This window comes from Oncorhynchus mykiss, chromosome 21 (assembly GCF_057628025.1).
Source record: "Oncorhynchus mykiss isolate SJ-2025 chromosome 21, ASM5762802v1, whole genome shotgun sequence".
In the NCBI taxonomy this organism is placed as follows: domain Eukaryota; kingdom Metazoa; phylum Chordata; class Actinopteri; order Salmoniformes; family Salmonidae; genus Oncorhynchus; species Oncorhynchus mykiss.
Window position 1 is genome coordinate 48,624,090 of NC_143042.1, and position 14,699 is coordinate 48,638,788.

Consider the following 14,699-nt stretch of genomic DNA (forward strand, 5'->3'; position numbering starts at 1 on the left):
AGCTTCATGCTCCTCTAAAGCCTCAGCAGGACTTAGCTACATGCTCCTCTAAAGCCTCAGCAGGACTTAGCTTCATGCTCCTCTAAAGCCTCAGCGGGACTTAACTTCATGCTCCTCTAAAGCCTCAGTAGGACTTAGCTACATGCTCCTCTAAAGCCTCAGCAGAGCTTCATGCTCCTCTAAAGCCTCAGCAGACAAAGCCAAACCACAGAGACCTCCTCAGATACCCATTAGCTCTTTTTACTGGTCCTGGAGTTTTATCACTGAAGACACACCATGATACGTTTCCCAGTGATGGGCTGGCTTGTTCCCCAGGACTTTTAGAGCTTGGGACTCTTAAGGACATTGGAGATAACTGGAGGGATATCTCTGGTTTGGAGATAACTGGAGGGATATCTTTGGTTTGGAGATAACTGGAGGGATATCTCTGGTTTGGAGATAACTGGAGGGGTATATCTGGTTTGGAGATAACTGGAGGGATATCTCTGGTTTGGAGATAACTGGAGGGATATCTCTGGTTTGGAGATAACTGGAGGGATATCTCTGGTTTGGAGATAACTGGAGGGATATCTCTGGTTTGGAGATAACTGGAGGGATATCTTTGGTCTGGAGATAACTGGAGGGATATCTCTGGTCTGGAGATAACTGGAGGGATGTCTCTGTTTTTTGGGCTGATAATATCTAGCCTCAATGCGTTAGGAAGAGGGAGAGGGTAAAGGAGGGTGAAAGAGCTAAAGTAATACGGTTGCATACGGGTTGGAAGAGGGTCACTTTTGGGCTGATAAAGACGGAGGGGGGAAAGAGCCTTGAGAAGGAGGGGGAAACAGAGGGAGAGAGATAGACAGCTGAGCGTTAGTACTGTGGATCAGAGCACGCTGCCCAGGGTTTGGTGGTTTTCCCATGAAAAGGCGGAGAGATGGAACGTACAGTTCCCAGCGGACGAAGATGAAACAGAAGAGAGGAATGAGGGAATGGAAGGGAGGAGTGGTGAAGTGGTGGTGGTGCTGTAATTTGATAATTGTGGATTATTGTTAGATGCTTGGTTTCAACACTACTAATGGATGATGTGAGAGAGAGTGAAGGAGGTAGTGAGGTAGAGACAGCAGAAGAGAGAAAGCGAGTGCAATGACCGAAAGAAATTCCACTCCTTGAATTTATGCGAATGATGCAAAGACAACTGTATCAACATTACATGATTACTTCCTGAATAGTGGATTGCTACCACTTGTGAAATGCTTATTCGGAGATAAGCTGAGTGTCTGTATGACCTTGCTGAGGGTCATCCCTCGAACCCCCAGTACCCCCCTCCCTCACCTCTCCCCCGGGCTCAGAGTCCTGCCTCAGCTCCAGATGTGTGGAGGAGCTGCTCTGCACTAACGCCACTGTGTGTGTGTGTGTGTGTGTGTGTGTGTGTGTGTGTCAGAGTGACATCATCCTCCTGCATCCCAACTGCTTTGCTCCTCCCACAAAGACCAGTGAAGTGTGTGTGTGCTCAGGAAAATAACAATTTCTCTCCTCTTTTCCTCCTCCTCTTTCTTGTCTTTCTTTCCCCTCATCCTCTGTTTCTCTAAGTTCTCTTATGTGGATGTTTATTAGTTTTGGCCTATAAGGGGCTAGTGACTTAATCACCCAGCCCGTGTGACACAATGCGTTCTGATGGACTGTGGCAATCACATAATCACACTTACTTTCAGTTGGAAGTAAAACCGTTTTACGTTTTCAACATGTGTTCATGTCCACAATGCATTGCTGTTACCTGTAAAGCCTATAGCTAGCCAACTACATTTTATTTTAGAGCACTCTGCCTTTTTAAGATTTTCATAAGCTACAATAATGCTATAGTCATGATTAAGTCATGCTACAGTCATGATTTATGGTATGGATATGAGTCTTTACCAATAACAAGAGCCGGGAGGTTTTCCTGGTCTGCATAACAGGTCCAGAAAAACTCATGGTCCAACACTAATGGCTGCTGGGTAATCAAGTCAGTTAGTTATATAATGGTAGATCAGCTTCATAATTAAAGCTTTGACAAATAAGCATAACAGCATAATTCCTTGCCCCCCCTCTTTTGTCCACGACTCTTTCTCTCCCCCCCCCCCCCCCCCCCCCCCCCGTCCCGTCCCTCCCCATCCTTTCCCCATTGGAGGTAGTGAAAGTGGTCGGAGTACCCCCAGTTTGTCCACGTATTCCGATGGCAAATCTCCCTCCTTCACCTATGTGGCAACTCCCAGGCATTTCCACGTACCAGGTAGGTTTGCTGTTTCACTTCGACCTCTCGCCTTAGAATCCATGACCCTTGACCCCCCCCCAAAACAACCTCTCTCTTTATTGGACCACGCCATCTGTTTGCTGTCTCTGTCCAGGTCTGTCTAGGTAACAGATCTAAGTAGATATATCTGATGTCTGGGGGAGACCCTTCTCTGTTATCCCTGTCTTCCTGTGTTAGTGTCTGTATCCCTGTCAAATGGTTTCTTCCGGACTTACCTGTCTCACTGTCCCTCAATCTGTCTGTCTCACTGTCCCTCAATCTATCCATCTCACTGTCCCCCAATCTGTCTGTCTCACTATCCCCCAATCTATCCGTCTCACTGTCCCTCAATCTATCCGTCTCCTTTCCCTCTCTCTTTCTAAATGTATGTTTCTCTCTGATTCTCTCTTTCTCCCTTTCCTCTTTCTTCCTCCTATGTTGTGATCTATTATATACTATATGTTGAGGTATGTTGTGCTCTATTATATACTATATGTTGAGGTATGTTGTGATCTATTATATACTATATGTTGAGGTATGTTGTGCTCTATTATATACTATATGTTGAGGTATGTTGTGATCTATTATATACTATATGTTGAGGTATGTTGTGATCTATTATATACTATATGTTGAGGTATGTTGTGATCTATTATATACTATATGTTGAGGTATGTTGTGATCTATTATATACTATATGTTGAGGTATGTTGTGATCTATTATATACTATATGTTGAGGTATGTTGTGATCTATTATATACTATATGTTGAGGTATGTTGTGATCTATTATATACTATATGTTGAGGTATGTTGTGATCTATTATATACTATATGTTGAGGTATGTTGTGCTCTATTATATACTATATGTTGAGGTATGTTGTGATCTACTAAAAACTATATGTTGAGGTATGTTGTGCTCTATTATATACTATATGTTGAGGTATGTCTAAATCTGAATGCTGAATGTGTCTTCAGTTTCACAGGTTAATAGACATTTATTAGAATCTCACCCACTAACACAGACATGGTATCAACATCCTCATATCCTCTTATTATGCAAATACATTTAACTTTTCTTATATAAATATTTAGTTACTGTGTATTTGTGTGTTTTCAAAAAATGCGGCTAAAATCAACTACTTCTATTGGAAGTTTTTGAAAGATTTTTCAAATCACTTCTATAAATATCCTACTACACCCTTTCAGTTTGTTTCCCAGCTCATAGAAGTAGTAGAAGAAGATATTGACTACTTTAAAATGGAGAGTCTACTGTCACAGACACAACGATGAGAAGTCTAAGTCTTTGACCCGGCATCCTATTCTGTCAACCATCCTTTGATAAGACTCATTGGATGTAACTGACTCTTCTCGTAACATCTCCTTTTGATCCATCCTGTTTCCATTGACTTTTACAGTGTCATTCAGCCATATGGAAAAAAAAGTCCCATACTTGGATGGAGTTGATGTAAATAAATGAACAAAGTGATTATATACTTAATGTGTTTTCTAACCATTGTTTTTATGGCTTTCATATGTGTATTGTTCAGCGGTGCTGGCAGTGGCTGAAACAGGGTAGAAAATGACCCACATGTGTTGTATTTCATTCATTATTTATCCTAAAAAGATTGTAGTTTAGTTAATGTATTGCAGTTGTTGCTAGCTAAGTGTCTCTGTCACTGAACGTTTGATGGACTGGGTCAGCTTGGAACAGGCATATTGTGTCAATTATGGGTAGAAAGAGTCACTTTGCCCCATTTCTTTAATTGAATCAGTTGAATTAAATCATTTGAGTTGAATCATTTGAGTTGAATCATTTGAATTGAATCGTTTGAGTTGAATCATTTGAGTTGAATCATTTGAATTGAATAATTTGAATTGAATCATTTGTCCTTTTATTTATTGTTTGATGTGTTTATTTGTTTGTTATGATGCTTGTTATATTTGCTCTAGATGCAGTAATGAATGATGTGTTGTAATTAGGGAAAATATATAAAGATGTATATTATTCATGACTCTGCCATTAGTGCATTTATTGTTGGATACGACATTGATCAACAATTACCATTGTTCTGGAAATATTTTTCCATGGGTTTCAGCTTCACATGACCACAGGATCATTAAATGATCAAAATGACATGTTTTTGAATGTTGCAATGACAACAAGTGATGATGTGTCTGTCGTGCCAGTTCTAACCAAAATGGCATATGGCGTATTGAATCTACCATGAAGTATGCTGCCCCTATCGTTCCGCTGCTTCTTAGACTATTCCATCCCTCAATAACCGTTAACTCATGCTTCTTTTTCACCCTCTCTCTCTTTCTGTCTCTCTCATCCTGGGCTTCTTTCATTACTCTCCTCTCATCTTCAGAGACTAAGGTCAAGATAGATAATATCTATAGAAAACCCCCTATCTACAGACAGCATGGTACAGTCCACTCTCTTCCTCTACTTCCTGGTCTAACTTCCTGGTCTGGTCTCTGCACGATGTGTCGCATGACACCTGTCACCATACGCTCCTAGTAGAAAATGCCCATAAAACACAGATCTAGGATCAGCTTTTTCCTCCCACTCTAACCATTAGGGGGGAACATGAAACCGATCTAAGATCAGTGTCTATAGGGCAACTTCATCCTATTCCTTTCTATTTGACCCATTATTCTGTCCAGTCTTATTCAACGGACAAGGCTTTAGAACTCAGGCAACAGAGTCACTGCAACCAATTCAAGTAGCCATCTTGAAATGTGCAGTAACGTTGCAGCATAGTGGTCTCCCGAGTGGCGCAGTGGTCTAAGGCACTGCATCTCAGTGCAAGAGGTGTCACTATAGTACCTGGTTCAAATCCAGGCTGTATCACATTTGGCCGGGGTAGACCCTCATTGTAAATAAGAATTTGTTCTTAACTGACTTGCCTAGTTAATGGACCACTGTATATAGTGGTCCATAACACACTGATGAGGTTAGGACCTCTTTTGCTCCCTGTCTCAAACATAGCCATATACAGGGACATGTGATCACATGTGATCTAGTATCTAAATTACAATCCACTTCATTGTTGCCTGAGTTGAAAGCCTGACATTGAGAACTGTTATGGCCATATTCAATATTTTATAACATATTTTAATAATATTTGATTCATCCTTTTCTGTTTCTTACACCTTTGTGATTATGTTTCGGCTCATTCCTACATGCCTGACCGTACCCATCTGAGTAGCTCATTGGTTCTACTAGTACATGTGTTGTGTCCATTGTGATTGGTCGAGAACATGACTCACTTGGTGTTGTGGTGCTGATGGTGTCTTGGTCACTTCCTGTTCCACTTAACCCTTTGTGTATGTCGTGTTTCTATTTGGTGTTTCTATGTGTGAGTGTGTAGATGCCCAACATCCCTTAGAATATAAGAATGCATGTGTTGTATGATCTTCTGGCTACACAATGAATGATTATTCTACAGCTCTTCAACATCTACAATACATATGAAATATGACTAAATCACAGCCATATGAAGAATGTGACATTATTCTCAATTTATGAGTAACAGTTTTCAGTTTAGTTTGTATATATTCTAGCAGGCATGATCTCATGAACAAGAGCATGCATTTGCGTGTGTCGTTTTCCTGCATAAAAAAAAAAAAAACTATTTCACCAGCTATTCCCAGTAAATAGGCACACTTTCTGTCTCATAAACTGGCCATTTGAGCAAACTGTTTAGTGCTAGTTGAATTCATACTATACATACGAGTAATAGTTAGCTATACAACAGTACTGTAACTATGCCATGACCCATTTGGAGATTCTTGACAGGCTGTCTCGGAATGATGATGTCATAGTGTGGAGTTGATTTATTGTAGGAGGCAGTCTTTCTGTGCGTACTGTAAGGTAGCTGGTAGACAGATGTGTGGTACGGCCCGGTACAGTGACTGTGATGTGACAGGTTCTACAGTAATGTACTACAGCAGGAGCGTGGTTTGTAACATAATGTATGACTGTTTTACAGCCTCTAGAACTTCCTGGCAAGAAGGAGACGACATCAAGGTGAGGCGTCTGTCTGTCCGTCCGCCTGTCTGTCCGTTCGTCCGTCTGTCTGAACATCCATCTGCTCGTCTACTAACCTACACATGCATTTATTCATCCATCTATATACAGTATCTATCACTACATCCATCCATATATATACAGTATCTATCACTACATCCATCCATCTGCTCATCTACTAACCTACACATGCATTTATTCATCCATCTATATACAGTATCTATCACTACATCCATCCATCTATATACAGTATCTATCACTACATCCATTCATCTATATACAGTATCTATCACTACATCCATCCATCTATATACAGTATCTATCAATATTTCCATCCATCCATCCATCTATGTACAGAATATATCACTACATCATCCATCCATCGATATACAGTATCTATCACTACATCCATCCATCTATATACAGTATCTATCACTACATCCATCCATCTATATACAGAATCTGTCACTACATCCATCCATCTATATACAGTATCTATCACTACATCCATCTGTCTATATACAGAATATATCACTACATCCATCCATCTATATACAGTATCTATCACTACATCCATCCATCTATATACAGAATCTATCACTACATCCATCCATCTATATACAGTATCTATCACTACATCCATCCATCTATATACAGTATCTATCAATATTTCCATCCATCCATCTATGTAGAGACTCTATCACTACATCCATCATCCATCTATGTAGAGACTCTATCACTACATCCATCATCCATCTATATACAGAATCTATCACTACATCCATCCATCCATCCATCTATGTACAGAATATATCACTACATCATCCATCCATCGATATACAGTATCTATCACTACATCCATCATCTATATACAGTATCTATCACTACATCCATCCATCTATATACAGTATCTATCACTACATCATCCATCTATATACAGTATATATCACTACATCCATCCATCTATATACAGTATCTATAACTACATCCATCTATATACAGAATCTTTCACTACATCCATCCATCTATATACAGAATTTATCATTACATCCATCCATCTATATACAGTATCTATCACTACATCCATCCATCTATATACAGTATCTATCACTACATCCATCCATTTATATACAGAATCTATCACTACATCCATCCATCTATATACAGAATCTATCACTACATCCATCCATCTATATACAGTATCTATAACTACATCCATCTATATACAGTATCTATCACTACATCCATCCATCTATATACAGAATCTATCATTACATCCATCCATCTATATACAGTATCTATCACTACATCCATCCATCTATATACAGTATCTATAACTACATCCATCTATATACAGTATCTATCACTACATCCATCCATCTATATACAGAATCTATCATTACATCCATCCATCTATATACATTATCTATCACTACATCCATCCATCTATATACAGAATCTCACTACATCCATCCATCTATATACAGAATCTATCACTACATCCATCCATCCATCTATGTACAGAATATATCACTACATCATCCATCCATCGATATACAGTATCTATCACTACATCCATCATCTATATACAGTATCTATCACTACATCCATCCATCTATATACAGTATCTATCACTACATCCATTCATCTATATACAGTATCTATCACTACATCCATCCATCTATATACAGTATCTATCAATATTTCCATCCATCCATCCATCTATGTACAGAATATATCACTACATCATCCATCCATCGATATACAGTATCTATCACTACATCCATCCATCTATATACAGTATCTATCACTACATCCATCCATCTATATACAGAATCTGTCACTACATCCATCCATCTATATACAGTATCTATCACTACATCCATCTGTCTATATACAGAATATATCACTACATCCATCCATCTATATACAGTATCTATCACTACATCCATCCATCTATATACAGAATCTATCACTACATCCATCCATCTATATACAGTATCTATCACTACATCCATCCATCTATATACAGTATCTATCAATATTTCCATCCATCCATCTATGTAGAGACTCTATCACTACATCCATCATCCATCTATGTAGATACTCTATCACTACATCCATCATCCATCTATATACAGAATCTATCACTACATCCATCCATCCATCCATCCATCCATCTATGTACAGAATATATCACTACATCATCCATCCATCGATATACAGTATCTATCACTACATCCATCATCTATATACAGTATCTATCACTACATCCATCCATCTATATACAGTATCTATCACTACATCATCCATCTATATACAGTATATATCACTACATCCATCCATCTATATACAGTATCTATAACTACATCCATCTATATACAGAATCTTTCACTACATCCATCCATCTATATACAGAATTTATCATTACATCCATCCATCTATATACAGTATCTATCACTACATCCATCCATCTATATACAGTATCTATCACTACATCCATCCATTTATATACAGAATCTATCACTACATCCATCCATCTATATACAGAATCTATCACTACATCCATCCATCTATATACAGTATCTATAACTACATCCATCTATATACAGTATCTATCACTACATCCATCCATCTATATACAGAATCTATCATTACATCCATCCATCTATATACAGTATCTATCACTACATCCATCCATCTATATACAGTATCTATAACTACATCCATCTATATACAGTATCTATCACTACATCCATCCATCTATATACAGAATCTATCATTACATCCATCCATCTATATACATTATCTATCACTACATCCATCCATCTATATACAGAATCTCACTACATCCATCCATCTATATACAGAATCTATCACTACATCCATCCATCCATCTATGTACAGAATATATCACTACATCATCCATCCATCGATATACAGTATCTATCACTACATCCATCATCTATATACAGTATCTATCACTACATCCATCCATCTATATACAGTATCTATCACTACATCATCCATCTATATACAGTATATATCACTACATCCATCCATCTATATACAGTATCTATAACTACATCCATCTATATACAGAATCTTTCACTACATCCATCCATCTATATACAGAATTTATCATTACATCCATCCATCTATATACAGTATCTATCACTACATCCATCCATCTATATACAGGATCTATCACTACATCCATCCATTTATATACAGAATCTATCACTACATACATCCATCTATATACAGAATCTATCACTACATCCATCCATCTATATACAGTATCTATAACTACATCCATCTATATACAGTATCTATCACTACATCCATCCATCTATATACAGAATCTATCATTACATCCATCCATCTATATACAGTATCTATCACTACATCCATCCATCTATATACAGTATCTATAACTACATCCATCTATATACAGTATCTATCACTACATCCATCCATCTATATACAGAATCTATCATTACATCCATCCATCTATATACATTATCTATCACTACATCCATCCATCTATATACAGAATCTCACTACATCCATCCATCTATATACAGAATCTATCACTACATCCATCCATCTATATACAGTATCTATCACTACATCCATCCATCTATATACATAATCTATCACTACATCCATCCATCTATATACATAATCTATCACTACATCCATCCATCTATATACATTATCTTTCACTACATCCATCATCCATCTACATACAGTATCTATCACTACATCCATCCATCTATATACAGTATCTATCACTACATCCATCCATCTATATACAGTATCTATCACTACATCCATCCATCTATATACAGTATCTATCACTACATCCATCCATCTATATACAGAATCTATCACTACATCCATCCATCTATATACAGAATCTATCACTACATCCATCCATCTATATATATTATCTTTCACTACATCCATCATCCATCTACATACAGTATCTATCACTACATCCATCCATCTATATACAGAATCTATCACTACATCCATCCATCTATATACAGTATCTATCACTACATCCATCCATCTATATACAGTATCTATCACTACATCCATCCATCTACATACAGTATCTATCACTACATCCATCCATCTATATACAGTATCTATCACTACATCCATCCATCTATATACAGTATCTATCACTACATCCATCCATCTATATACAGTATCTATCACTACATCCATCCATCTATATACAGAATCTATCACTACATCCATCCATCTATATACAGAATCTATCACTACATCCATCCATCTATATACAGAATCTATCATTACATCCATCCATCTATATACAGTATCTATCACTACATCCATCCATCTATATACAGTATCTATAACTACATCCATCTATATACAGTATCTATCACTACATCCATCCATCTATATACATAATCTATCACTACATCCATCCATCTATATACAGAATCTATCACTACATCCATCTATATACAGTATCTATCACTACATCCATCTATATACAGTATCTATCACTACATCCATCCATCTATATACAGTATCTATCACTACATCCATCCATCTATATACAGTATCTATCACTACATCCATCCATCTATATACAGAATCTATCACTACATCCATCCATCTATATACAGAATCTATCACTACATCCATCCATCTATATACAGAATCTATCATTACATCCATCCATCTATATACAGTATCTATCACTACATCCATCCATCTATATACAGTATCTATAACTACATCCATCTATATACAGTATCTATCACTACATCCATCCATCTATATACATAATCTATCACTACATCCATCCATCTATATACAGAATCTATCACTACATCCATCTATATACAGTATCTATCACTACATCCATCTATATACAGAATCTATCACTACATCCATCCATCCATCAACATATAGAATCTATCGCTACATCCATCCATCCATCAACATATAGAATCTATCACTACATCCGTCCATTCATCCATCTCACTGTCAATCTCTCTATGTAGACAAGGACCAGTTGGATGATCTTGAAGAGTGAGATAGACGGCGAACCCCTCCCAGAGTACCTGCTGGACCCCAGGAAGTCTACTTGCAGCCTGCCCACTGACACCTCCCGGACCAGTGAGTAGCCAATCAGTGGTCAAATCTTACTTGACAGGCAGGGGCTCAACCAGTGCATTAACTTTAGGTTAATAGAGTAGCAAATGGGTTTTTATAGATGACAGATATGTGTTTCTTTCCTTACAGACTTCCCATACAATAAGTGTGCTTCCCTGCCAGGATATGGAAGGAATGGCATATACAAGGTACGTTGTCGTACTCAAAGACTGTAAAGTGAACACAGGAAGTCACTCTGGATAAGAGCCTCTGCTAAATTACTCAAACGTCAAACGTAATGTATAAATCAGTTCCTATAGCTTTGAGTTATGGCAACACTTAGGCCAACTCACAAATACCTAAACATGTTTTGATTTACAGTAAAGTACAACTGCGTACAAGAATAGTAAAATAAAAACTTTCATTAGAAGGCATAATAACCAGTGCGATTGTGAGGAAAGTAACATAGAAATGTACTATGTGACCTACTACTGATCAGTACTGTCACATTGGTTCAGCAGGTTCACATCTCACTGCCATCGCCTCGTGTAGCGTGTCGAGTGCCATCATCGCAATTCACGTACACTCTCTCTCTCTCTCCTTCATGAGGAATAGTACCCTAACACACACACACACACACTCACACACACACACTCACTCACTCACTCACTCACTCACTCACTCACTCACTCACTCACTCACTCACTCACACACTCACACTCACTCACACATTTGCACCAGGTGGCTTCACACTCCGATGACACAATGTGATACCCCAATTATATCTAAGCGTCAATAAGGGCGGAGGGGTTGTGGTTTTGGCATCTCTAATGAGGGAGTGGGCATCTGGCAGGGGGACAGTCAGTTAGGTCCTATCCCAGCCAGGCGTTTGATTCGATGTGTCATTTTGACACTTGAAGATGGTGCCGACAGACATGGCAGCTCTGCTTCTAGCGCCTAAGAAACCTTGCCGTTTTTTTGTGATATTTCTTACATAATTAGCACAGAATGTTTTTTTTTTTGTGTTTCTAAATTCCGTTATTTTACTTTTAGATGTGTGTGTATTGTTAGATATTGTTAGATATTACTGCACTGTTGGAGATAGGAACACAAGCATTTCGCTACACTGGCAATGACATCAGCTAAATATGTGTATGCGACCAATCAAATTTGATTCGATTCCAAAAGAGCTCAGTGAGGGAATGGAAATCTCCCTCAAAACATGGAAATGAGGTGTGGCTGTCGCCATCCCGACGGGTTTAGTCAAGCGTGCTAACGATTAGAACTCCTTTAAAGAGAGACGGTGATTGGTCTGTAGGCCTCTCTCGGCTCGCCGCTCATTAAATAAGGTGCCGTGGTGATTGCTGTGAGAAGGGCGGGCCAACTGGGTGCAGTGTTTGATTTAACCACCAGGTGGTAATGTTTATCGCCTTTTCTGTCATCGAGGGTGAACAAGTGAGTTATGGCCAAGGGAAAGTGAAGTTGGTGTCACAAAAAGGCTGAATTGGTCTGTCTCAATAGTTGAGCTGACTTTCTATCCTTGTGTCTTGTGTCCTTTTCTCCAGGATCACTGAGGTAGCAGCCTTATGATAGTTGAAAGCAATAGATGTAAACCTATACAATAGATGTTAACCTATACGGGGTGGCAGGTAGCCTAGTGGTTAGATCCTTGGGCCAGTAACTGAAAGGTTGCTAGATCGAATCCCTGAGCTGACAAGGTATTTTTCTGTCGTTCTTCCCCTGAACAAGGCAGTTAACCCACTGTTCCCCAGTTGGCCGTCATTGTAAATAAGAATTTGTTCTTAGCCGACTTGCCTTGTTAAAGAGAATAAAAAAATTGTTTCAGTTGTAAGATGTGATTAGGAAAGGAAGCTATTTCCCTTATCAACATAGGAAGGTTGGGTGTTTTTTTAAACTTTTGGACCGGGAAATCATGTGTTACAGCTTTTATAATCAGATTCCATGTAGGCCTATCACTCGTTACCACTGACTGTACAGACTATTAGGAGAAAGAGTTTATTATGATGGTTGTGCTACCACCGAGGAGGTTTAGTCTAACCTTAATGGTGTGTTATTGCTGCTTAAGTGTTTGTTGAAGTATGGGGTTGGGGTAGACAGAGGGGTGAAATAGTTGAAGGTTTAGCAGGAAATGAGAAATGTGGACCGTATCAGACCCCAGTAGCGTGTTACACTGAATACGTTAATTCTGTAACCGGATTGGCTGTTACTCCTCACCAGCCAATGCCTGTGGCAGCTGAGGCAGAGGCAATGTATGGCTATTATGGAGGGGGGGGGCTAAAGGAGTAGTCCACTATTTTACAACTTGATGTCAGATGGCTCCTCACCCTGAAAGTAGTCTGTGGGCCAAGAGAATTTGTAATTTTCTTTAAAACAGCCGCTACAAACTTCAGCTAACCTAAACCACCACAAGATACATGGAAGTGATGGGAGCATGTGCTACAAACTTCAGCTAACCTAAACCACCACAAGATACATGGAAGTGATGGGAGCATGTGCTACAAACTTCAGCTAACCTAAACCACCACAAGATACATGGAAGTGATGGGAGCATGTGCTACAAACTTCAGCTAACCTAAACCACCACAAGATACATGGAAGTGATGGGAGCATGTGCTACAAAATGATGTTGAAAACACCTGAAATCAATTCAAATCAACTCCATATGAATCACGTCCATTGATTTAATGAGCTGAGGATGGAGAAGTTGCTTTTTCTGAACGTCTTCCTTTCTGTCCCACCCTGAGAAACACCAGAGATTCAGTTACATTGAGACTGGGACCTGAACCAAACCAGAACGAAGGCACTGTAGCTAAGCCAGTTCCCCTAAACTCCATCAATACATTGTAATATTTCTGAAAGCAGATTTGAGTCCGTGGGAGAAGTCTACAGTCAGTGTGCAGTTGAGAATGTGTGTGAGTCGGAGAAGTCTACAGTCAGTGTGCAGTTGAGAATGTGTGTGAGTCGGAGAAGTCTACAGTCAGTGTGCAGTTGAGAATGTGTGCGAGTCGGTGAAGTCTACAGTCAGTGTGCAGTTGAGAATGTGTGTGAGTCGACCTCTCTGTGATTATAGCGACCTTCGGACAGACATATTTTGTGTCATTTCTCCTTGACCCAAAGAGAAAAGGAACGTAGAGAAAAACAAATCTGTTCTTTGTTACTGCACGGTACAGTAAACGCATGATGTCTGGAAACTGTCAAATACGACCAGATGGAGTTAGGTGTTTTGACCTTGTCTGTTTTTAGTCTAAA

At 38.8% G+C, this 14,699-nt stretch overlaps 1 protein-coding gene across 26 annotated transcripts in view; it reads left to right on the forward strand.

Annotated features, from left to right (window-relative positions):
* Positions 1–14,699, forward strand: part of LOC110500735 (actin-binding LIM protein 2) — a 138,756-nt gene that overhangs the window by 106,834 nt on the left and 17,223 nt on the right. For 16 of the 26 annotated variants that reach the window (XM_036958217.2, XM_090214864.1, XM_090214860.1 and 13 more), the window contains 5 exons: positions 2,150–2,251; positions 4,624–4,680; positions 6,250–6,287; positions 11,339–11,453; positions 11,580–11,638. In XM_036958217.2, the coding sequence (XP_036814112.2) occupies positions 2,150–2,251; positions 4,624–4,680; positions 6,250–6,287; positions 11,339–11,453; positions 11,580–11,638 (371 nt within the window). The remainder of the gene's footprint in view (positions 1–2,149; positions 2,252–4,623; positions 4,681–6,249; positions 6,288–11,338; positions 11,454–11,579; positions 11,639–14,699) is intronic. The other 10 variants (XM_090214867.1, XM_090214871.1, XM_036958221.2 and 7 more) reach the window with 2 other exon arrangements.